The following is a 26,571-nucleotide window of genomic DNA, read 5'->3' as shown; positions in this document are numbered from 1 at the left end:
CCCCATGTAATAACAATCCTGGAGCATCTATTCTTATGACTTTGTTGCACCATTCCTCTTATTTCTGCTGTTAGTTATGAATGACTTGCTAGCAGTTTGCAGTGAAGGTCCAGATGGGGGTGTCACTGCACAGTCTGATATTATTCAATCAGTGCTGTCAACTGGTAACCCCCCGCTGGACCTTTATTGCAGACTACTAGCAATTTGTTCATAAGTTCTAGTAGGAATAATAGAGGAATGGTACAATATAGAGTCACAAGAATTGATTCCCCAGAATTGTTATTGCATGGGAAATGCAAGTCGTTACTAAAAACAGACATGTCCCCTTCAAGTACATGATCGCTGGGGGCCCCACCTTGGTTACCAGGTTCTAGTGTTCTCTGGGTCAAGTATGGATAGGTAAATAGTGTTGATCTTGGGACAATCCCTTAAATTCTTGCTGCTGTTTCTGTGCCGCTGGTCACTGGGGTTTGCCATCTATCACGTGGCCATTGCTGCCCACCAAAGTTGCGTCCTTGTAGATGAGCTCTCAGGTGGGTATGTCGTGCCACCGGGGCTGTTGGTAGACTCTGAAGAGACCTGAGGCTCTGGCAGAGCAGGACACAGGCACAATGGATGGTGGTGCATGCTGGTGCCAAGGGCACAAGCGAAAGACCTAGGCACATACCTCTGGTGCCAGGTGCTCGCACCGCCACAGTCACATGTTGTGGATCTGAATGATGTATCCACGCAGTGATAACCACCAGACTCGCCTGTAGATCTAGATCTAGAACTATTAGCCTCCTTAAGGGCTAGAACCCTTGTCATATTCACACTAATAGAGCTCTATTAGGGTGAACAGGACTTTACACTCTCCCTGCTGCCCTGTGCTTTGTGCACACAACAGCAGGGAGCTGACCATGGCAGCCAGCCTCTGATCCGCCCCCCCAGCCTCTCCCTCTTATCAGCCCCCTCTGGTAACTCAAACCCACCCCCCCCTCCCCAGTATTAATCATTGGTGGCAGTGGCCACAGGGCCCCCCTCCTCCCCCCATCATTGGTGGCAGTGGGCAGTGCCGATCGATTACCATGGCAGCCAGGAGTCACGCTACAGAAGTCCTGGCTGCCTTGGTATGTTAGTGAGCAGCATTATACTCACGTGCGCCGTGGCTGCCGGGCGCTCCTTCTTCTCATAGGTCTGTGCGGCGCATTGCTAATGCTATAAGCATTAGCAATGCGCCGCACAGACAGAAGAAGGAGCGACCAGCGACTGAGCGACCGGCACGTGAGTATAATGCTGCTCACTAACATACCATGGCAGCCAGGACTTCAGTAGCGTGACTCTTGGCTGCCATGGTAACCGATCTTCACTACCGCTCCGTGGTCATATTGCCGTCCTACGATATGCACAAAATCCATATCGTGGCACAAATTTATATCACCTATATCGCCCACTTCTAGTGACACATTCCCTTTAATAAATTCCCCCACTGTGTTCTGATGCAAGAGCTGTACTGTATGCATAAGGCTCTGGGTGGATTTTATGATAAAATTACGGAAACCACAACAGAACCTGACGTACCCCATTACTAGGGAGTGGGGTCCGTCGGGTGCTGTGGTATCCATCATACATCAGATCTAGCAGGGCATAACTTCCATTATATACTGAAGACACAACAGTAGGGTGGACTGTAAATTGTACTTTAAATGCTATAAAAGTGAAATCATGAATAAATCATTAATATTAAATGTGATTTAGTCATAGAGATCATGTGATCAAGTGGATTGCTTCCTAGGGACGGTGAGGATGCTTGAACCTGCAGTATGATGTATAGCATTTTTATCCATGTGTAGAATTGCTTCTTAAAGGGGTCGTCTCCCTTCAGTAAGTGGCATTAATCATGTAGAGAAAGTTAATACAAGGCACTTACTAATGTATTGTTATTGTCCATATTGCCTCCTTTGCTGGCTGGATTCATTTTTCTATCACATTATACACTGCTTGTTTCCATGGTTACAGGCCACCCTGCAATCCAGCAGCAGTGGTCGTGCTTGCACAATATAGGAAAAATCACTGGCCTATGTGCGCTCCCATGGTCCCGGCCACCAGAGAGGCTGATGCTTTTCCCTATAGTGTAAGCACGACCACCTCTGCTGGATTGCAGGGTGATCTGTAACCATGGAAACGAGCAGTATATAATGTGATAGAAAAATGAATCCAGCCAGCAAAGGAGGCAATATGGACAATAATAATACATTAGTAAGTGCCTTGTATTAACTTTCTCTACATGATTAATGCCACTTACTGAAGTGAGACGACCCCTTTAACGTCAATGCTTGGGAATATATGCCTTTTATACTGCTGTGTACCCCCTCCCTCCGTCAGGACTGTGGATCTGCTGCGTTCTCCTCTGTTATTACCTGTGTCAGGACGTGGCCTCTGGAACAGGTGTCCTGCTCCTAGTCTGCGCTGGCAGGTGAAAGCTTCCTGCGGACAGATCTGCTCATTGCAGTCCAGGACCTGAAGGTCCACTGTGGCCAGGACTGTGAAGGGTCCTCCTCCTGTGCGCTGCGCATACATCGGTGGAAGCATTTCATGAGAGGAGACTATGAAAACTAGTATTAATTTAGATTTTTTTTTTGGGCTTAGGGCTCTTTCACACTTGCGTTCTTTTCTTCCGGCATAGAGTTCCGTCGTCGGGGCTCTATGCCGGAAGAATCCTGATCAGTTTTATCCTAATGCATTCTGAATGGAGTGAAATCCGTATCCGTCTTCAAACGGATCCGTCTTCAAATGCTTTCAGTACACTTGCGTTTTTCCGGATCCGGCGTGTAATTCCGGCAAGTGGAGTACACGCCGGATCCGGACAACGCAAGTGTGAAAGAGGCCTTACTCTAGAAACTGTGTTTACTATTTGAAGGACGAAACAATCTGAAACGTCTTCCCGTATGTACAGTATATGTGTATAGATGGAGGGCTGTTTAGCCTCTTTGTGTTAAATTGATAACATTTTCTGTAACTGAAAACCGTCCACATCTGAATGAGATTGTTTAGGGTTCACTAAAATTGATGTCCCGTGAGAGAGAAAATTGGCGAGCAATGTTTTTAAAATCATGAAACATCGGACATGGTTCCTTTCAAATTTTATTTTTGACAGAAAAAGGAACCATCGAGGTCACCTGCCAGTTCTAATAATGCTGCAATTTTACCAAGAATTGTGATAAACTATGTGAAGTTCAGTGTCTAGAGTGCTCTCTGTGGTTACAGTTTAAGCTATTTTAAGTGATGGCCTATCCAGCACCCTACGCCCCTGGCGATCAGCTGTTGGATGTATCTCCGTTGGTGCTGGAGCTACCCCGCACGGTCAGCATTGTAGTGGCGGGAGCATCACTGTAGTAGCGAGCTCCTCTACTAAAACGCTGATGGTGCTGTGTAGCTCAGGTATGGGTGGTGGGTGCGGAGTGCTGGACCCCGGCCAATCGGCTAGTGATGGCCTATCCTGAGGAGAAGGCTGGACAACCCCTTCAGTGTTGTAGTATCCAGGTCCGCCAATACACAGTGTATGGAACAGCTGATCAATGGGGTGCCACGAGTGGGATCCCTGACAATGTGGTAATATTGACCTATCCTATGAATAGGTCATTAATATTAAATTCCTAGGAATGGGGCGGTCTAACTTATTTAGAAGCACCTAAATGGATTAAAATAATCCGATTGTTTACTCAGCAATCTTGTGCCATATACTGCCGAGGCCAGTAATCGCCTATAGCTGTGATTCGCCGTACGCAGCTGGTTCGCTGCTGCAGCCATGTGGAAATGGTGTTACATTAAGCGATGAGCATACAGTCTTTTATTATTTTAACATATTTAGGGGCTTTGGGGAGCTTTTGAAATATGGACAAACCTATTAAGTGTCAAAGCGATACGCTCCTTGTCGCTATCTTATTTACCGTAACAGCAGACATTTCAGTTGTTAAAATCTACTTAGTTGTATAGCGGCAGAGGCTTTATAAACTTGCAGCCGTACCAGAGAAGCAGTTGAGAATGGATTTGACGTCCGGGTCGGCCATGCGGGAATAGCAATTAGTCTGTCTGCAGCTTCATTAGGCATAGTGGAAGGGAGAGGACTGTAACGTCAGCGGCTGTGGTAGGAGCGCATCTGATTTCCTCTATGGGCACAGTCTGACTTTCTTCTTGATCGTCCCCTATTATGCTTATTTTTCACATTTATAAGCAAATGGTTTTGTGCATATTAATATGATGTGTGTGTAAAATATATATATATATATATATATATATATATATATATATATATATATATATATATATATATATATACACACACCCAAAACCATGTGCCTATACATGGTGTATATATACACTGCTACTTGTCATCCATGTGCAGATAACTTTGGATGACTCTGATCTTCTTCTCTCTTCCTCAGCTCTTCTCGGTGAAGCTCCACCTTCATCTCAAGCGCTATGTCTGCTAAAGCCACCATCAGCAAGGAGGTCTTTTCTCCCCAAGATGAGCGTATGCTGGGTGCTGTGCTTGTGAAGCGAAGGACCAAGAAAAAAATTCCATTCCTAGCAACAGGAGGACAAGGAGAATACCGAACATACATCTGCTTGTCAGGTAGACCATATGAATTTTACCCATTTGCAATGTTAAAGGGAACCTGTCCTGTTGAACCCGGTGTCTGTACCGATGTAGCAGTCCTCATCTTCTTCTCTGGGAGATGGCGGTCAGTCACTGAGTAGGACCGTCCACTAAAGAAATAAATGACAAGTTATACTGAATCTTTTCCCACAGACGACATCAATCTGCTCGGCTCCTTCTGCCCTATGACGTGCTGCCTGCAGATAGCACTGCTTGTACAACATATATTTCCCCTTTAAAGGAACCTTGTATGTAATCAGAAAATCATCTATTGTTTAAATTAAGTTTTTAGATTAGTGGTTATTTTTCATTTTATATGTCACTAACTATAGTAAAAAAAATCCTAATCTCCTGCACTTTTTACACTGCCCACTAAGTCTAATAATGGGCTGCACAGATCACCATTCAGCAGTCATTTCATTATCATTACAGCAGCTTACAGTGATTGATAACACAGGCTTCACCATGATTGAGGTCACAGCTCACCTCCTCCCCCTCTCTGTACAGTATTATGTCTACACAACTCTCCCATAGAAGTCAGGGAGTCCCCTCCAGTTCATTATAGGTATGTTCAGGAAATACAAAATCCAGCCACCAAATGAAATGAATCCAGCCAGCAAAGGAAGCAATATAGATAATAACAATACATTAGTAAGTGTCTTGTATTAACTTTCTCTACATGATAAATGACATTTGCTGAAGTGAGACAACCCCTTTAAAGAATTGTATAAATAGAACTTCCTAATAAAAAATTATCATCATCATTGGCTTCTTTAGTTTTTTGAGATTTCCGGTGTTTATATGAGAGGTGCCGGAGTTTCAGCATACTACAGATGGCCAGTGCCTGCACTTCATTCATCTACTACTACAGGCTGCCAACCATCGGGACCAGTGCCATCTGTGATATACATATACTGTATGTGGTTTCACTTTGCAGACGATGCTAGGGCTCAATAGCTAGAATCAGCCCGGGCGTCCTTTACTCTGTAGTATCACCGTAGCTGATGTCAAGTCTCTTCAGACTACCACTTCTCTACAGAGGCTATATGGGGAAGCGGAAGGCTATATGGGGAAGCGGAGATTAGCACTGTAAAAGTGAATGGAGCAGGCAGCGTGACCTATGTGAAAAGACTGAATGTCTTTCCTGACCTTTTGTGGCACATATTAAAGGGTCCATTCTCTATGGGACTGGTGGAGATAACAGCGCTGTGCCTATCTCCTGCAGTCACCGAGAGAATGACTGCCACAGTGTATATTCAGGGACTTGGGACCCCTGTTAGCTGGACCCCCACTGATCCAAAATGGATGGTTCTTATGTATGGGGTAGGGCTGAAACGATTATTCGAATAACTCGATTAAATCGAGTCAAAAAATTCATCGATGCAGTTTCCCTGCATCGAGGAATCGTTTAAATCACGTGATCACGGAGCGGGAGTGAAATTAAGCGTCTCACTCACCGCTTCCGTGTCCTCCGGAGGCCAGAGAGGCAGGACTGAGCCGGCCGGCACAGCTGAGGAGGAGGAGGGAGTCTCTCCCTCCCCACTGTGCGCGGCTGCCGCTGAACACCAATCTAGGACGTAGGAGGAGGAGGGGAGGGACTGTGGCCACTGCACTACCAATGAATCTGCCGGCCATATCCCACAGGGTCCCCCTCCTCCTCCCCCCTCCCCCCCCCCCCATATCATTGGTGGCAGTTTGCAGTTCCGATCGGAGCCCCAGCAGTGTAATGCTGGGGCTCCGATCGGTTACCATGGCAGCCAGGACACTACTGAAGTCCTGGCTGTCATGGTATGTTAGTGAGCAGAGAGCAGCGCATTATACTCACGTGCGCTGTGGCCGCCGGTCGCTCCTTCTTCTGTCTGTGCGGCGGATTGCTAATGCTTACAGCATTAGCAATGCGCCGCACAGACCTATGAGAAGGAGCGACCGGCGGCCACAGCGCACGTGAGTATAATGCGCTGCTCTCTGCTCACTAACATACCATGACAGCTAGGACTTCAGTAGCGTGACTCCTGGCTGCCATGGTAACCGATCGGAGCCCCAGCATTACACTGCTGGGGCTCCGATCGGAACTGACACTGCCACCAATGATGGGGGGGGGGGGGAGGAGGGGGACCCTGTGGCCACCGATGATTAATACTGGGGAGGGAGGGGGGGGGGTTGCGTTACCCGAGGGGGAGGCAGATCAGAGGCTGGGGGGGAGGCAGATCAGAGGCTGGGGGGGGAGGCAGATCAGAGGCTGGAGGGGGGGAGGCAGATCAGAGGCTGGAGGGGGGGGAGGCAGATCAGAGGCTGGAGGGGGGGGGAGGCAGATCAGAGGCTGGAGGGGGGGGAGGCAGATCAGAGGCTGGAGGGGGGGGAGGCAGATCAGAGGCTGGAGGGGGGGGAGGCAGATCAGAGGCTGGAGGGGGGGGGAGGCAGATCAGAGGCTGGAGGGGGGGGAGGCAGATCAGAGGCTGGAGGGGGGGGGAGGCAGATCAGAGGCTGGAGGGGGGGGGAGGCAGATCAGAGGCTGGAGGGGGGGGAGGCAGATCAGAGGCTGGAGGGGGGGGAGGCAGATCAGAGGCTGGAGGGGGGGGAGGCAGATCAGAGGCTGGAGGGGGGGAGGCAGATCAGAGGCTGGAGGGGGGGAGGCAGATCAGAGGCTGGAGGGGGGGAGGCAGATCAGAGGCTGGAGGGGGGGAGGCAGATCAGAGGCTGGGGGGGAGGCAGATCAGAGGCTGGGGGGGAGGCAGATCAGAGGCTGGGGGGGAGGCAGATGGAGAGAGAGTGGTTAATGGAGGCTGCAGGCACCACCTTGGTTTGTATAAAGTTATTGGTTTAGAGAGGGGTTAATGAAGGCACCTCCAAGGTGCTTCCATTAACCTCTTCAAACCAATAACTTTATACATGCCTAATGCCAAGGTGCTTCCATTAACCCCTCCAAACCCAATGGGCATGTATAAAGTTATTGGTTTGGAGGGGTTAATGGAAGCACCTTGGAGGTGCCTTCATTAACCCCTCTCTAAACCAATAACTTTATACATACCTAATTACGTACGTTATTTTAAGTAGCTTTTTCTTATTAGATTACTCGATGAATCGAGAAATATAATCGATAGAATACTCGATTACAAAAATATTTGTTTACTGCAGCCCTAGTATGGGGTTTACATTTATAGCTTGGTACAACCCCCTTTACATAAAATCTGATTATTAATAACCTTTGATTTCCCCATATGGATATGTGCTAATGTTTGTACGCCTCCAGCACTAAGCAAGGTATGTGATAGATATACACTGTACCACATACCCTTTACAAATTACTTATAGGCTACTTTCCCATCTATGGCATGTCTGATCCGGTGGGCTGTTCCGGCATAAATCTCGGCTGGTGGCAGGATGAAAACTGGATTTGCCCGTCTGAAAACCAGCATTAAGGGTCCACTCACACGTCCGTAGTGTATTGCGGATCTGCAATACACCCAGCCGGCACCCCCATAGAAATGCCTATTCTTGTCCACAATGCTTTCCGCATCCATTCCGTCCCCGTTTTGCACAATTGCGGAACAGATGCTGACCCATTTGCGGACGTGTGAATGGAGCCTTATGCTGTAAAGCAACCTGACCCCATTATTGTCAGCGGGGATCCGCCAGCGAACTGTAGAATCCGGCAATGCCAGATCAGATGAACACCGGCATGCTGTCAGATATTTTCACTGGAGATGTGAAAGTAGCCTGAAAAATTTCTGTAAAATAACACAAAGCCATATATATATATATATATATATATATATATATATATATATATATATATATATATATATATATATATATAATGCTATTCCAAACTGCCTAACGTAATTGTTTATTGTGATCCGCGAAGCGTGCGTGCATATTACTGCCAGGAAGCCCTCCGCGGACAGGTACCTTTTATAATGGCAAAGTGTCTTGTGCATTTCCATGGAGATGCGAGCAGCGTACCGCAGGCTACTAATTAAAATATCAAGCAGGATAGTCTTTTTTTGGTGCAGTGTCTGTAAAATGAAACCGTTCCTCTTTTGCACGTTCCCGGACCCTGAGCTCTACATTGTAAAGCATGTCTCCTACTTGACAGAAAGTCAATGCAGAGGGTTCATTCTTTACGCCCCCTTCTTGAGCTCCTAAATTATGTGTCTGCTAAAAGGAATCTATTTTAAATGCTTCTGAAATGTAGCGGTGTAATATATAACTTGTAGAGGACGCTCTATAGGGAAGTGTTTGGAGCCCTGTCCAGTAATAGGACCAAGTCTTCTCTTCCCTCTGTTGTTTTCTGTATGTGTGGACAGGTGTCTTTTCAGAAATACAAATGGTAACCCAAGGGCTTGTCTAGGTTGGATAATCCTATGTAAACACATATTATTAGAGGAAGGAGGGGGATCTGCTGCTTGGCTCCCCTTATTGGCCAGATGGTGTAGTACTGCGGTTTCATGGTAGGATGAGGAATTGGGCAAAGGTTCCCCTGGTAAAAACTCCTAACATCTTCACCGCAGGGGGAAGCTACAGTCTACAAATATTGAGGGACACTTATCCATACGCCAGTCTTGATCTCCCTGTGCTGGTGTGAGATGCCCATCTCTGCCCTGCCTGGCGCAGACTTCAGCTATAACTTACTCCACTTTCTCACCAAAGTTGATACATTTTTCCACCACATTGTACACTGCTTGTTTCCATGGTTACGACCACCCTACAGTCCAGCAGCGGTGGTGGTGCTTGCACACAATAGGCAAAAGATCCAGCCTCTCTGGTGGCCACGACCGTGGGAAGTGCGCATAGGCTGGTGCTTTTTCCTATAATGTGCTAGCAGGGCCACCAATGCTGAATTGTAGGGTGGACGCAACTAGGGCTGAAACGATTATTCGAATAACTCGATTAAATCGATTTAAAAAAAATTCATCGATGCAGTTTCCCTGCATCGAGTAATCGTTACATCACATGATCACGGAGCGGGAGTGAAATTAAGCATCTCACTCACCGCTTCCGTGTCCTCCGGAGGCCAGAGAGGCAGGACTTTGAGTAATGCGCAGTTGCGCTCATACATCATCAGCACGCTGGCTAACGATGTGCGTCTGACGTCACTTAAGGTCCCAGTGCGTGCTGGGATGAAGACGGTCTCGGACTCCATGTGTCTGCGGCTGCGCCCTCCTCACTAGTGCCAGTGCCATTAGGTAATTTAAGTTAACAGCACTTAAGGCACGCCAGGGGGGAATCGGGGGCACTAAGTCACTGTAAATTGATATTGAAATGAAAGGCAGATAAAGAGAGAGAGTGGTTAATGGAGGCTGCAGGCACCACCTTGGCATGTATAAAGTTATTGGTTTAGAGAGGGGTTAATGAAGGCACCTCCAAGGTGCTTTCATTAACCTCTTCAAACCAATAACTTTATACATGCCCATTGGGTTTGGAGGGGTTAATGGAAGCACCTTGGCATTAGGCATGTATAAAGTTATTAACCCCTTCAAACCAATAACTTTATACATGCCAAGGTCCTTCCATTAACCCCTCCAAACCAATAACTTTATACATACCTAATGCCAAGGTGTTTCCATTAACCCCTTCAAACCAATAACTTTATACATGCCTAATTACGTACGTTATTTTAAGTAGCTTTTTCTTATTAGATTACTCTATGAATCGAGAAATATAATCGATAGAATACTCGATTACAAAAATATTCGTTTACTGCAGCCCTAGACGCAACTATAGTATAGAAACAAGCAGCAATTTAACAGTTTTTGTCTTTTTATATTTGAGGATAAACCATTGAGGCTTTATTTTTGTGCTATTTTTTATTATTGTAAAGGGAAGAAATTTCACATTTTTCTCCGTTAAATAAAAAAAAAAAAAGTGCAACAAGAATAGATGCTGTGTGTATTCCTTCTGTCGTATGTGTCCGACTCGGGGATGTCACCTTTGCACAACATGACTGATGCTAGAAATTGATGTTCTACAATTTGACCCCCAAACCAAGATGCCGGGGATTCCCACATTTTAGGCCTCTTTCTGACTATGTTTGCGGCGTATACAGATGTCACGCACACTTTTATTTCCATACGGAAATTGACCTGCTGTGCGGATTTTGAAGTCTGCAGCATGTCAATTCTTTGTGCGTTTTTTTTTTGGGGGGGTTTTGTTTTGTGCAGATTTCACCCTTTTCAAGGCAAGTGCGAAATCTGCAAGTAACACGTGGTTTTTGGTGAGGGAACATACAGATATATGCACACAAAAAAGTGTAGATTTTCTGCTTTGAAAGCCGCACCTTATGGAGCTGGTAGTATGGAGAATAGTTAGGCATTTCTGGGCTTTCAGCCTCTGGAAAGTTGCATACAGTTTCATTATGCAGAGATCGGAGGAAACCTCGGAGCCATGTATTATGCCCAATCCCAGGACTGAGGGAGTGCTACTTAAGGCCTCATGCACACGACAGTATTTTTTAGCGGTCCGCAAAAAGGGATTCTGTTGTTCCGTGATCCGTGTCTGTTTTTGTTTCCGTGTGTCTTCCTTTATTTTTGGAGGATCTCAAGACCTGAAGGAAAGTAAAATAAAATGAGTCAAGTTTGCCATGCAAATGATAGAAATAAAAAAAACGGACGCACGGACACAGATGACAATCTTGTGTGCCTCTGTGTTTTTTCACAAACCCATTGACTTGAATGGGTCCACGAACCGTTGTCCGTGAAAAAAAATAGGACAGGTCACATTTTTTTTCACAGACTGGAAACACTGATCACGGACGCGGATGCCAAACTGTGCATTAGCCGAGTTTTGCATGGACCCATTGAAAGTCAATGGGTCCGCAGAAAATCACGGAAAACGGAACAACGGACACGGGACACAACAACGGCCGTGTGCATGAGGCCTATCACAAGGACTTTCTATTTGATGGCACTTAGGTTTTTTCAGAATTGTTCCTCATTTAATATTAAGGTCATTCCTCTATGGTTTCCATCTGTATTGATGCATTAACCCTTTGCGGGGACTGTGTTAGAAGACATTTGGAAGACCATTTGAATGTTTGCTATACTCAATCTGCATAATTATATTTTCCTCTTAATGAGAGTCTCCAGTATATAGATGCCAGATGCATAAACTCCTTTTAGTATTACCTGAGATACTCAATGCACATACTGACAATGCTTAAAAATGAGTTGAGTTGTACAAAGTTGTCATACGTGGCTCGCCTCCCCCATGGGTCCCTGGATGCCTTCCAGTCCTATCTCTCTGTTTGGCAGCAGTGTAGGGCACTGGCTGGCACTCTAGTAGTTGGCAGCCTCAGTGTGTTTGTATGATATGCAGTGGGAGTGCGCCAGGATCTGACCCCGGAAAAATGTAATTTGAAAAGAACAGAAAACGGCTACATTAAAACCTTGTCCTTGGCCATCAATTTGAAAGCTCGGTCCTTTCTGGATGAAGATAGAGAAGCCAATTTGAGTCTGTTCCCCGAACTGCTGCTTTGGGACCTCGTCATTCCTGCCTCTATAATGGACAGAACAGTTGGCAGTTTATTCAGTGTAGATTTCTGTCTTGAATTAATGTAATTGTTCCAGACCTTGGGGAGTTTTTTCCTGTTTCTGCTATGCAGTGGCTTTATTACAATATCCAATTTAACGTGCCATAGTTAATTTATTTGAATGGATAAAGAGTATAGAACACTGTGCCCATAAATATATGGAAAGAGTTTTAAACCATTCCATTTGTGAGAGAATTAATTTTACCTACAGGATCTAAAATGATACTGTGCTCGGGAGCTGAGGAGGGGAGGGGTAGATGGTTTTAGGGAATTATCTGGTAGTACCCATGTATAGATTATCAGCGGGTCGCAGATAAAATTGGTGGGACCCTTCACTTAAAGGTGGCACATGCACACTTGGCACCTCCATACACAAGAGACAGTCCACTGGTCCCACCGCAATCAGTGCGTTTGGCAAACATTAACCAGTCTGTATGGAAATGCCTGTGGCATCATGATTTTATTAGGCCTATTCTTTTCACTGCCTTGTGTGGAATGTATAAACTTTGTATGCCATTTTTTTTCTACCTGTGCTGTTTTCTACCTCTATGCCACTTTTACAACAAAAATAAACACAAAAAAAAAAAAAAAGTGGACAGGAAGAGGCTGGCTATTAGTGGGTCCTTCACGGCTCAACTCATTTAAAGAGCCTCTGTCAGCATGAGTAATCCTATTAAACCAGGCATACTGCCTGATGGGGTTGATCCTGCTGATTAGAAGTCTGTATGTTAAACAGCTGTGAGCTGATCCTCACAGGGCATACTACTTTGTTTTCCTCTGATCTGTTCTTCATACAGTCGACTATAAGATTTCTAATGTGCCTCTTCCCCACACTGGAACTCACTGTCCCCCAACATTCAAACTTTCAAAAATAACCCGAAAACCCACTGCCCGTAATAAGCATTCTGCTGCCAAATGGTCAGATGAGCAGCCTTTACTCTCACCTACAGTTTTCTTTCCCCTTCCCTTGTAGATTGTAAGCTCTTGTGAGCAGGGTTCTCTCCCCTTCTGAGCCCGTCTGTTAATCGTTTCTTGTATTTTTATATTTTGTATGTGTAACCCCGACTTGATGAACATCACCGTGGAATTAATGGCTCTTACAAATAAATCATAATAATATGCAAATGAACACGGAGCACCAGGGGCAGGGCTGAATCATTAGAGCACTGCTTCTGTAACTCTCCTGTGCTCTGCACAGCTCCCCCGATTCAGAGGGCTAGACATCAGAATGCTGAGGGCAGAGCTGTGTCATAGCATGTACATATCATATACACCACTTACTATAGCCTTGCCATGTTGGGAATAGAGGTTTTCTATGCTTACAAAGCTAATAAATATTACTAGGCAAAATATGATTATAAAGACATCATTTATATGTATTCGCTATCTAAGAATAAAAAATAAAAATAAAAGAACAAACACACTGGTCAGTGTGATAAGGCTATAGCCTGGCAGTAAGTGGACAGCCTTGCCTATAGATATCCCAGGGAGGCTTCTAGATTTATTTATTTATTTTTATTTTTTTATTTTTTTGCTCTCTCATTTAACCCATTATAAAAGGCTTTACTATCTTGATAATACATATTACTCATGTCTTTATAATCATATATTGAGCCTGTGAATAAACCAGTGATATGTGTTTGCTTTCTAAGCATAGAATATCTCTATTCTCAACATGGTAAGGCTATAGTAAGTAGTGTGTATATAACATGTTAGGACACAGCTCTGCCCTCAGAATGCTGATGTCTAGCCCTTTCAATCAAGGAGGGGGGCAGTGTTCTAAGCACAGGGGTGTTATAAAAGTAGTGCCCCAAGGATTCAGCCCTGCCCCCTGGTACTCCAATATGTCTATTTGCATATAAATAAAAACACAGATAATGCAACTGTTTAACATACAGACAAAACAAAGCTAATGTTTTAATCGGCATGATCAACCCTACTAGACCATTTCTTTTTTTTGCACATGTAACTCCTGACGATGCGCCAGTACATCTTAATAAATACATTGTACACCAGCTGGCATAAGAAACACCAGTCTTAAGACATTACCCCTTGGTGTTTTTCCTGTACTTAGGACTCTTTCACACCTGCGCTCTTTTCTTCCGGCATAGAGTTCCGTCGTCGGGGCTCTATGCCGGAAGAATCCTGATCAGTTTTATCCTAATGCATTCTTAATGGAGAGGAATCCGTTCAGGATGCATCAGGATGTCTTCAGTTCCGGAACGGAACGTTTTTTGGCCGGAGAAAATACCGCAGCATGCTGCGCTTTTTGCTCCGGCCAAAAATCCTGAACACTTGCTGCAAGGCCGGATCCGGAATTAATGCCCATTGAAAGGCATTGATCCGGATCCGGCCTTAAGCTAAACGTCGTTTTGGCGCATTGCCGCATCCGACGTTTAGCTTTTTTAGAGTGGTTACCATGGCTGCCGGGACGCTAAAGTCCTGGCAGCCATGGTAAAGTGTAGCGGGGAGCAGTATACTTACAGTCCGTGCGGCTCCCGGGGCGCTCCAGAGTGACGTCAGGGCGCCCCACGCGCATGGATGATGTGATCGCATGGCACGTCATCCATGCGCATGGGACTCCCTGACGTCATTCTGGAGCGCCCCGGGAGCCGCACGGACTGTAAGTATACCGCTCCCCGCTCCTACTATGGCAACCAGGACTTTAATAGCGTCCTGGATGCCATAGTAACACTGAACGCATTTTGAAGACGGATCCGTCTTCAAATGCTTTCAGTACACTTGCGTTTTTCCGGATCCGGCGTGTAATTCCGGCAAGTGGAGTACACGCCGGATCCGGACAACGCAAGTGTGAAAGAGGCCTTATATTTGGATTTGCTATGTGCAGTAATGGTGCCACCACTCACTCATCTGTAATAGATTCTACAAGAAGAAACTGAGCTGGATGTTAGTGACATTTGCAGGGAATCCAGGAGACAGCGATGCGCCTACATTGTTATCTGTCATCTATTTACTTATGACTTTACGTCAGATACTTTATTGAAAAATACTTCAGGAAATACTGGGTTGCACTCAGTACAAGATTAATAGGACTGATTTGCTTCATTGAGTTCTAAAAATGAAGAAGATGGGAGACTTGACTCTTTTCTTACCAGGGGATTTACAAACACTTTCACTATTTGACACCGAACAATAAAATAGAGTAATTAAAAAGATACTATTATACACCCACACTCCTATTTCTGAAAGTATGAATGTACTAATAGTTTGACCCAAGCAAAGTCTCAGGGTATGACCACATGTTGGTGTCGTGGCTGAGCTGTGGTCAAGTACTGCGTGGCCTTATGGGTTGCAGCAGACTGGAATGAAACTAATGACGACTGCGCTGTCTAGTCGCCCTGCAGTATTAACGGACTCTGGGCACCTTCAATACCAATGGAAGCCATCTAAACCTCAGCGGCCACGTCGCCAGACCATTCTGTATGGTGGCACCCTCAGACACACAAGTCTCTTGGAAGAGCTCAATTATCAGACACTTGTATTATATAAATTAAACAGTGAAGAGTTGTTTCCCCCCCAGAGTACCCCTTTTTATTAGAAATAATATTACTAATTCTGGCATATCAACAGGAAAATAAATCTATGCCAGCAAGGAAGCTGGTGTAGTTTGTGGTGTAAGGTGTACCATGGCCTGCCTATTTTCAGTAAAATGATCAAGCATGGAGTGGAAAGCCCAAAAATACATCTCCCCCTCTGAGTTTTATATCTAATGTATATGAGTGTATGTATGTCCGCTAAAGGAATCCGCACCGTCGCATTTACAGTCACAAGATTTGGCACACCGGTACATCAGGTGTCCGGGAAGGTTTTAGACCGGGTCTCGGCTCTCTAGGACATACAGTTCCCAAAAAATGCATTAGCCAATAGAAGCTTGGTCACATGACCCTTATCAACCAATAGAAGCTTGCAGGACCTCCAGCCTCCACATACAGTTTTACACCCGGTTTCCATAACAACCCAGCCATTTATCTTCACTGCTGTAGAAGAGCTTTGAAGGAAATCTGTCACCAGGATAATCGCTATTGAAGTAAAGCCATGGCCTAATAGCACTTAGTACCTTATTTAAAGATGTGCCTTTGTTTCGGCAATAGATGTTTTTATCCTCTGAAAATCCAGTTTATTTGGTATGCAAATAATCCAGTAAGGTGTGGGCGTCACTCTTGCAGGATGGAGCCCAGACACGCCCCTTGCCACAATGTGTCCACCCTTAAAAATACTTAAAGTGCCGCCCCCAGGTCCCGCTAAGCAACGCCCCTGATCTGGTTAGACCACGCCCACTCCTGAGCCACCTGGGATTGAAAAAATTAAGGTAAAAATCTACTTCTGTCAGCTGCAGGGGTGGGAGGGAGGGTGACTTTTTCCCTGCAGCTTACACTCAAACAGCGCAGTGCTGCTGTCTTAGAGTGAGCTGTTCAAAAGGATACGCCCCTGATCTGGTTAGGCCACGCCCCTTCCCACTCTTCAGCCGACTGAGATTGAAAAAAAAGTTAAAAATCAAATTCTAGGTCGTGCTAAGCCACGCCCCGATCTGGTTAGGCCACACCCCCTGCACTCCTCAGCCGACGGGGATTGAAAAAATGAAGGTAAAAATCAACTTCTGTCAGCTGCGGAGGTTGTAGGGAGGGTGACTTTCTCCCTGCAGCTCACACTCAGACAGTACAGTGCTGCTGTCTTAGGCCTCCTGCACATGAACGTGTGCGCCCTGTTGCCGTATTGCGGACCGCATTTGCGGGCATTCCGCATCACGGATGCAGACCCATTCACTTTAATGGGTCTGCAAATCCAGAGATGCGGGACTGAAGAACGGAACCCTACGGGAGCACTACGGAGTGCTTCCGTGGGGTTTCGTCCCGTACTTCAGTTCCGCAAAAAGATAGGACATGTTCTATTTTTTTGCGGAACGGCCGGATTGCGGACCCAATAAAGTGAATGAGTCTGTGATCCGCTGTGGCTGCCCCACAGACGGTGTTCTGCATTGCGGCCTGCAGCACGACCACAGGGCGCACACGTTCGTGTGCAGGAGGCCTTAGAGTCAGCTGTTCAAAAGGATCCCCAAAGCAGAGGTCACTGCTTTGGGGATGGGGTGCTGTAGATGTCACTGTTGGGCCTCATGCACACAACCGTTTTTGTGGTCCGTATCTGAGCCGCATTTTTTGTGGCCCGGGTGAGGACTCATTAATTTCAATGGGGCTGCAAAAGATGCGAACAGCACTCAGTGTGCTGTCCGCATCTGTTGCACCGTTCCGTGGCCCCGTCCCAAAAAAAATAGCATGTCCTATTCTTGTCCGTATTGCGAACAAGAATAGGCATTTCTACAATGGGCCGCCCGTTCCGTTCCGCAAATTGCGGAAGGCACATGGGCGGCTTCCGTTTTTTGCGGATCCGGTTGTGCATGTAGCCTTATAATGGATAGTGTGGATATCTTTTAATCACACAAACATTAAATGAAATAGATTAAATATACCCGGGTCCTTCAGCTAGTCTAATATATAAAGCGGAGTGTGTGTATGTATGTCCGCTAAAGGAATCTGCACCGTCGCATTTACAATCACAAAATTTTGCACAGCCGCCTCCTATGACTCAGGGAACGTCAGACTATGTTTTGAGTGGAAATTTTCACCCCGCACTTTTCATTTATTTGCCAAAAAATATGCTTAGTAACCTAACCACCAAACTACAGGAGCCATTGTCTTTTGGCTGTTGTGGCAGTTAGCCTGGATATTCATCAGGTTGCATATAACAACCAATCACAGCTCGGCTTCTTTTTTGCTACAGGTCCTTAATATGAATGTCCGTTGTTGCCTATAGCAACCAATCAGAGCTCTTCATATAAGACGCTTAGCGACCGTTGTTGTAGAGGCTGATGTAACTCACATGACCTTAAGTGTACACTAATTCTGTGGGGTTTTATATACTGTCAATTAAAGACAACAATGCCCCGTAAGAAAAGGGGCATTATTGTCTTTAATTGGGGTCAGAGTGCAGGGCACTGTAGAGGTCACTGTTAAGGGGGCGAGTCGCTGTGGAGGTCACTGTTAAAGCAGAGGGGTACTGTGGAAGTCACTGTTAAAAGGGCGGGCACTCTGGAGGTTATTGGTATGGGGCACTGTGGAGGTCACTGTTAAGGGGGCGGGGTGCTATGGAGGTCACCGTTAAAGCGACGGGGCGGTGTGAGGGGATCACTGTTAAGAGGGTAGGCCGCTGTGGAGGTCACAGTAAAAAGGGCGGGGTGCTGTGGAGGTCACTGTCTTTCACTTGGCTGTTTGGTTTCTGTTTTTCCTCCCTGCATACCTGAAATAAACCTTGGCAGCCGTACAGGGAAGTGCCTGTTCATCCATCATTCTGGCTGCATTACCCATGGGACCCTGCAGCAGGATTAAGTACTAATTTAATGTATGTGTTGCAAGTCAATACATCATATGCTTCTAATTACTATTCCAGTAAGTCGGCCACATTCTATGATTGTTTACCTTAACCCTATCAGGAGGATTTGGCCCACCTCCTCCACATACGGTCACCAACTTGTTATCCAGGACTGTAACTGGTTGGCCATGATGCTCTTGTGCTGTGTCTGATGCACCGTAATGTAAAATATGAATTGGCATTCAAAACAGTGTGAGGTATGTTGAAATGACTATTAAGCAGTCATAGTACACTGAAAGGAGAATGAGTGCTACATAGGGTAACATAATGTACAAAGTCAACAAAGGTAGTCAGTGACTTGTGTTGTCCCCTATTGTCATGACTAAACGCAGCAACCAAATATTCTGTGTATGAGAATCCAGTATTTTTATGGTGCTGCAGTTGCAGATGGAACATGCCTTGTGATAGGTAAACGTTGTCTTGGGCTTAAAGGCTACGTACACCTTTTGGGGACAATTGTATATTTTTTATTACTGCATTGTAATCATTTTGAGCTAAAATGTAGCTTTATTAAAAATGTTGAACACCTGTCTCTGTGCAGTCTAGGTTTCTCTAGAAGCGGCTCTGATCGAGTTTAGGAGGCTCCTTATCTCTGACCTCCTAAACTCCATTATAGCTCAGTTCTTATCTTACTGTGGGGTAAATAAGTGTATATGGCCTTTTAGTAATTTAGAGATAAGGTTAGAATATTAGAAAGGGCCACAATGTGAAAATGAAACTACCATTCACACAGCTAGACAGTTAACCCTTTTGTGACAGAACAGCTCAATATTTTTCATAAAGACCAATTGAAAATAAAATATATATTTTTAGGCCACAATAGGTAAAATGCAATCATAAAAAATGCCCCTGATGGTGTACATAGCCTTTTAAAGTACAAGGAATATATTGGAGTAAAAAAGGAAGACAAAATGAGCTCCACCAACTTTGGAAGGATGAAGACTTTTATAGGAGTGTGTATCCACAAATAACATGTTTCATGCTCAACCGCCTTCTTCAGATTGATTGGACACTGTAGCCCAGGGCTTAGAAACCTCCAGCACTCCAGCTGTTGTGACACTACTCCATGCACACTTACTCCTCTGTTCTTAGGACTGCCATAGAAGTGCATGCTGGGAGTTATTGACCCCTGCTGTAAGCAGTTATGGGGAGGGGGGGGGGGCATTGAAAAAAAGACTCATTCTAAATGGTCCCCATCCTGGTTTGAGTGACATTCCACAGGCCGGGTACATAAGAAAAAGCCTTTGGTCAGTGGGCGTGTGGGATGTCATTAAAACTAGGATTGGGACTGGCCAAAAAGAATCTTCATGGTACGACCACAGAGTTTTTTTTGTTTGTTTTTTTTAGACAAGGTTTAGAGGCCTGCAATATTTTCAGCGAAAGCCAAAAGTGGATCCACCAGGATACAGAAGTATGATTACTTCCTTTATATTTCCGACTCCTTTTGAATTCACTTCTGCAGTCAGATCTGCCTCAAAACCTTGTCCCAAAACTCTTCGTGTCCATACCTTCAGAGGAACAGCTCCACCACCGTAACTACTTACAGGTTCTCTGAATATCCCTCGCACTGTTTTTAAAGGGAATCTGTCACCTGGTTTGAGCATATTAAAGTGTTACTACTGCCATGTACAATAAGATACCTTAGGTATTGCTGTAGTCTTCATTTTTTTGTTTCATGAGCAATAAAATCCACTTTTTGTTATGCAAATGAGTGTCCAAGGTGCCCAGAGGGGCGTTATTATCCTTCTCTGGAGCCCAGTAACTGCCCCGTACAGTGCCCAGCCCGCCTTCCTTTAGAGCCCAAGCACACCTCTTCCTGCATAGTAACTGCCCACACCTGAACTCTTTGCTGCCGCCCCCCTCCGTTATGTGAAACGTCACGCAGGCGCAGTACCGCGGACTGCCTGCATGATGTAGGAGCTCCTGAGGGCAATAGCTTCAAATTTGTCACTGGGATCGGCGCATGGAAGGAAGGCGGGCTGGGCACTGTACATGGGTGTTACTGAGCTCCAGATTAGGAGGATAACGCCCCGCTGAGCACCTTGGACACTCATTTGCATAACATCATGGCTAATGAAACCATGAAGCAAAAAACGAAGACTACAGCAATAACTAAGGTGTTTTATTGCACATGACAGTGGTAACACCTTAATATGCTCAAACCAGGGGACAGATTCCCTTTAAAGGTCTTTTTCTATGTTGTGATGCAGCAGCCAGAATATACAAGACATCATTGTCACCCTGCCCCCATTCTGGATATCAGGTTGGTGGCAGTTTGGGAACCCAAATCGTCTTGACAGGGTTCCTTTTAAAGTTACCCTCTGGTTTATTATGGCGCACAGTAATATATGTTGCAACTTTTTAAATATTGAGCGTTTTCTGCATTGAATCCCATTGTACACCCTGAAGACAGATGGTGATGCGATATACGTAAACAACTATAATAATGACATACATTTACAAAATGTAGCGCGTTGGTAAGATGGTTGGCATTGTGACTGCAGGATCAGGTTACAGAGTAGATTTCTAGGCTGTTACCTTGGAGACACACAGGCCTGCATAGGAGCTGCAGATGGAAAGCTGTAGGACACCCTAACACTATTTGTAAAGGTGACTCCGTTTTCATTTTAGATCAACAATAAAACCATAAAAAGCTGGCTGCCAAGGTGAATCTGTCATTTTAAGCTGGTCCCGGACATATTCCAATCAGAATGTAGGCCACCAGAGAGGAGGTGCTCTTACAGAATGGCTCTCATTCTGCCTAGCTTTGAAGAGTACCTGTCACCGCTCTTGTCATGTCTGGTTTACTAGCCAACAATTCTGGAGCGTCTTCTATTATAACTGGATTTTGTGCCATCCTTCTGCTTTTCTTGCTAGACGTTTATGGATAAAGGTACAGATGGGAGTTACCAGTTGTGGGCGTGTCCCTGCACAGTCAAACAACTGGTAACTCCCATCTGTACCTTGATCCATATATTTCTAGCAAGAATAACAGAACAATGGCACAACATAGAGTGATAAGTAATATGCTCCAGAATTGTTACTAAATGGGGAATGCAAGTAGTTACTAAACCAGACATGTCAGGAGAGGTGACGGGTCCTCTTTATAGAGACTGAAACCAAGATAGTAATATGTCAGCAACGGCTGGTTGTCTGCTTGCATGTAGGTTGCTGATCATGAAGTATAGAACTGTGCAGAACAGGAGAGGAGGTAATGTTTGTTGTGTTATAGTAGCCCATTTTTGCCGCAGTTGGAGAATCTTTGTAGACCTTGGCACCTAGGTGAGAAGACTGGCATTATTGGAGCTTATGGCAGCGATTTTGGAGGTCTGGTTAAGTTAATACTGGGTAACTCATATAGGGGGAAAATGCTCCTCGGCATGCCTTCTTGATTAAAAGGAATCTGATCAAAAGTTTTGATTGGTGAGCGTCTTGGGTGCAGAGACCCCCACCGATCGCTTAAATGAGGGGAGAGAGAAGCACTCTCATATCATACCCTCGCTCCTCACTGTAGTAGAGGAAGTGAGACAGATTAAATTGAAAGTCTTTGGACCTATCTTGCTTTCTTCCCCAGTGGAGAGGAGAGAGAGCAGGCTATACGAGCGCTTCTATTACTTCATGGGGTTTTCCAGACTCCCACCGATCAGTGACCCTATAAGGTTTGACAGCCATCCCGTCATGTTGCTATTTAAGCAATTTCTTACTATTTTCTAAGACGACTAGAAAGTGGAGCTTCATGTTTAACATGTTCACTTGTTTCCCAGGACACAGGTCATCCAACATATGGTGTAATTGTTTGATTTGCTTGAGTGCAAGGAAATCCGTGTTGCCTGTGTGTGAAAAGGGAATAGAGCCAATTCAGGAAATATCGGAGCTTCCTGTGGTGAAGTAATGCACTAATCCCTCGACGTTAATATGTGCTTCATTTCAGGGTGGCGTTTATCCACATTGCAAAATGTTTTGGGATGTTTAGCAAAAATTAGCACCTGGTTATAATGCGGTATAAATTTGAGTTCTTGCTCATATGGCTTCAGTATGAACTTTACGTTATGTTTGAACTTTAAGGCTATGTACACCTTTTGGCCGCAATTTCTTATTGCATTTACAAATTTTGGGCTAAAAATCATTTTTTTAATTGCATCTATTAAAAATACTAAGCTGATCTGTCACAAAGGGGTTAACTTTTTTTTTTTTTGGCTAGCTGTGTTAATGATACTTTCACTATGTGCGGTCATCTAATAAACCATATCTCTAAACTACTAAGGCTCCATTCACACATCCGCAAATGGATCCGCATACGTTCCGCAATATCGGGAACTGGTGCGGATCTATTTATTCTCTATAGGGCCGGAAGAGAGGCGGAGTGCAAAAAAAATAGAACAATTGCAGACAAAAATAGGCAGTTCTATGGGGGGTGTCGGCCGGGTGTATTGCGAATCCGCAATATACTATGGACGTGTGAATGGACCCTAAGAGGTCATATACACTTATTTAAGCCACATTCTTAACAGTAAGATAAGAACTGAGCTATAACACCGCGCAACAATGATTTTGCTGCTGAGAGATAAACATGTGATTTTATACTAAAATGAGTGCGCTGATTCCAAATATAAACTCGGAATTTGCCTGACACGTCTAGATTTTAACCCCTTAAAGACCCTGGGATTTTCCATTTTTGCATTCTCGTTTTTCACTTCCCGCCTTCCCATAGTCCTAACTTATTATTATTTTTTTTTTCATTCACATAGCTATATGAGGGCTTATTTTTTGCGTACTTATTATGTACTTTCTAATGGCACCATTTACGGTTGCATACCAGGCATTATATTGGAGATATTCCAATGGACATGTCCAGACCTGTTCGGACGCACTCAGGCTGATGTCAGCAGTAAGTATATAAGGCAAGCTGGACAGATTTTGATAAAGTGATCTGTTATAGTGCTATCAGTTTTGAAACTGAAAGAGGACCTTTCACCTGGAAAAACAATGTGAACGAAGTATGCTGACATGGAGAGCGGCGCCCAGGGATCTCACTGCACTTACTATTATCCCTGGGCGCCTCTCCGTTCTCCTGCTATGCCCTCCGGTATCTTCGCTCTGTAAGTTATAGTAGGCGGAGTCTACCCTTGTCCTGTGGGCGTCTCCTTCTCCTAGGCTGCAGCGCTGGCCAATCGCAGCGCACACAGCTCACAGCCTGGGAGTTTTTTTTTCTCCCAGGCTGTGAGCTCTGCGCTGTGATTGGCCAGCACTGCAGCCTAGGAGAAGGAGACGCCCACAGGACAAGGGCAGACTCCGCCTACTATAACTTACAGAGCGAAGATACCGGAGGGCATAGCGGGAGAACGGAGCGGTGCCCGGGTATAATAGTAAGTGCAGTGAGATCCCCGGGCGCCACTCTCCATGTCTGCATACTTCGTTCACATTGTTTTTCCAGGTGAAAGGTCCTCTTTAACCACCTCCGGACCGCCTAACGCGCCGATGCGTCCGGAAGGTGGTTGCTTTTCTCCTCCTGGACGCATCGGCGCGTCATCTCGCGAGACGCGAGATTTCCTGTGAACGCGCGCACACAGGCGCGCGCGCTCACAGGAACGGAAGGTAAGCGAGTGGATCTCCAGCCTGCCAGCGGCGATCGCTCGCTGGCAGGCTGGAGATCCGAATTTTTTAACCCCTAACAGGTATATTAGACGCTGTTTTCATAACAGCGTCTAATATACCTCCTACCTGGTCCTCTGGTGGTCCCTTTTGTTAGGATCGACCACCAGAGGACTCAGGTAGGTCAGTACAGTCCCACCAAACACCACACTACACTACACTACACCCCCCCCCCCCCCCCCCCCCGGTCACTTATTAACCCCTTATAAACCCCTGATCACCCCATATAAACTCCCTGATCACCCCCCTGTCATTGATCACCCCCCTGTCATTGATCACCGCCCTGTCATTGATCACCCCCCTGTCAGGCTCCGTTCAGACGTCCGCATGATTTTTACGGATCCGATCCATGTATCCATGGATCCGTAAAAATCATGCGGACGTCTGAATGGAGCCTTACAGGGGGGTGATCAATGACAGGCGGGTGATCACCCATATACACTCCCTGATCACCCCCTGTCATTGATCACCGCCCTGTCAGGCTCCATTCAGACGTCCGCATGATTTTTACGGATCCGATCCATGTATCCATGGATCCGTAAAAATCATGCGGACGTCTGAATGGAGCCTTACAGGGGGGTGATCACCCATATACACTCCCTGATCACCCCCTGTCATTGATCACCCCCCTGTCAGGCTCCATTCAGACGTCCGCATGATTTTTACGGATCCGATCCATGGATCCGTAAAAATCATGCGGACGTCTGAATGGAGCCTTACAGGGGGGGTGATCAGTGACAGGGGGGTGATCACCCTGATTACCCTGATCACCCCCTGTCATTGATAACCCCCCTGTAAGGCTCCATTCAGACGTCCGCATGCGTTCTGTGGATCCGATCCATGTATCCATGGATCCGTAAAAAATCATGCGGATGTCTGAATGGAGCCTTACAGGGGGGGTGATCAGTGACAGGGGGGTGATCACCCTGATTACCCTGATCACCCCCTGTCATTGATAACCCCCCTGTAAGGCTCCATTCAGACGTCCGCATGCGTTCTGTGGATCCGATCCATGTATCCATGGATCCGTAAAAAATCATGCGGATGTCTGAATGGAGCCTTACAGGGGGGGTGATCAGTGACAGGGGGGTGATCACCCTGATTACCCTGATCACCCCCTGTCATTGATAACCCCCCTGTAAGGCTCCATTCAGACGTCCGCATGCGTTCTGTGGATCCGATCCATGTATCCATGGATCCGTAAAAAATCATGCGGATGTCTGAATGGAGCCTTACAGGGGGGTGATCAGTGACAGGGGGGTGATCACCCTGATTACCCTGATCACCCCCTGTCATTGATAACCCCCCTGTAAGGCTCCATTCAGACGTCCGCATGCGTTTTGTGGATCCGATCCATGTATCCATGGATCCGTAAAAAATCATGCGGATGTCTGAATGGAGCCTTACAGGGGGGGTGATCAGTGACAGGGGGGTGATCACCCTGATTACCCTGATCACCCCCTGTCATTGATAACCCCCCTGTAAGGCTCCATTCAGACGTCTGCATGCGTTCTGTGGATCCGATCCATGTATCCATGGATCCGTAAAAAATCATGCGGATGTCTGAATGGAGCCTTACAGGGGGGGTGATCAGTGACAGGGGGGTGATCACCCTGATTACCCTGATCACCCCCTGTCATTGATAACCCCCCTGTAAGGCTCCATTCAGACGTCCGCATGCGTTCTGTGGATCCGATCCATGTATCCATGGATCCGTAAAAATCATGCGGACGTCTGAATGGAGCCTTACAGGGGGGGTGATCAGTGACAGGGGGGTGATTACCCTGATCACCCCCTGTCATTGATAACCCCCCTGTAAGGCTCCATTCAGACGTCCGCATGCGTTTTGTGGATCCGATCCATGTATCCATGGATCCGTAAAAAAATCATGCGGATGTCTGAATGGAGCCTTACAGGGGGGGGTGATCAATGACAGGGGGTGATCAGGGAGTCTATATGGGTGATCACCCCCCTGTCATTGATCACCCCCCTGTCATTGATCACTCCCCCCCTGGTAAGGCTCCATTCAGCCATTTTTTTTGGCACAAGTTAGCGGAAATTTTTTGTTTGTTTTTGTTTTTGTTTTTTCTTACTAAGTCTCATATTCCACTAACTTGTGTCAAAAAATAAAATCTCACATGGACGCACCATACCCCTCACGGAATCCAAATGCGTAAACATTTTTAGACATTTATATTCCAGACTTCTCACGCTTTAGGGCCCCTAAAAAGCCAGGGCAGTATAAATACCCCACATGTGACCCCATTTCGGAAAGAAGACACCCCAAGGTATTCCGTGAGGGGCATAT

General features: G+C 45.9%; 1 protein-coding gene across 1 annotated transcript in view; it reads left to right on the top strand.

Moving 5' to 3' along the window:
- STXBP6 (syntaxin binding protein 6) overlaps nt 1–26,571 on the top strand; it is a 76,852-nt gene that overhangs the window by 27,363 nt on the left and 22,918 nt on the right. Inside the window, exon 2 of the mRNA XM_044272190.1 lies at nt 4,425–4,615. Coding sequence (XP_044128125.1) covers nt 4,462–4,615 — 154 coding nt within the window. The 5' untranslated portion in view covers nt 4,425–4,461. The remainder of the gene's footprint in view (nt 1–4,424; nt 4,616–26,571) is intronic.

The sequence above is a fragment of the Bufo gargarizans genome, chromosome 11 (assembly GCF_014858855.1).
Source record: "Bufo gargarizans isolate SCDJY-AF-19 chromosome 11, ASM1485885v1, whole genome shotgun sequence".
NCBI classification, from domain to species: Eukaryota; Metazoa; Chordata; class Amphibia; order Anura; family Bufonidae; genus Bufo; species Bufo gargarizans.
This window is presented reverse-complemented; position numbering and strand designations above follow the sequence as displayed.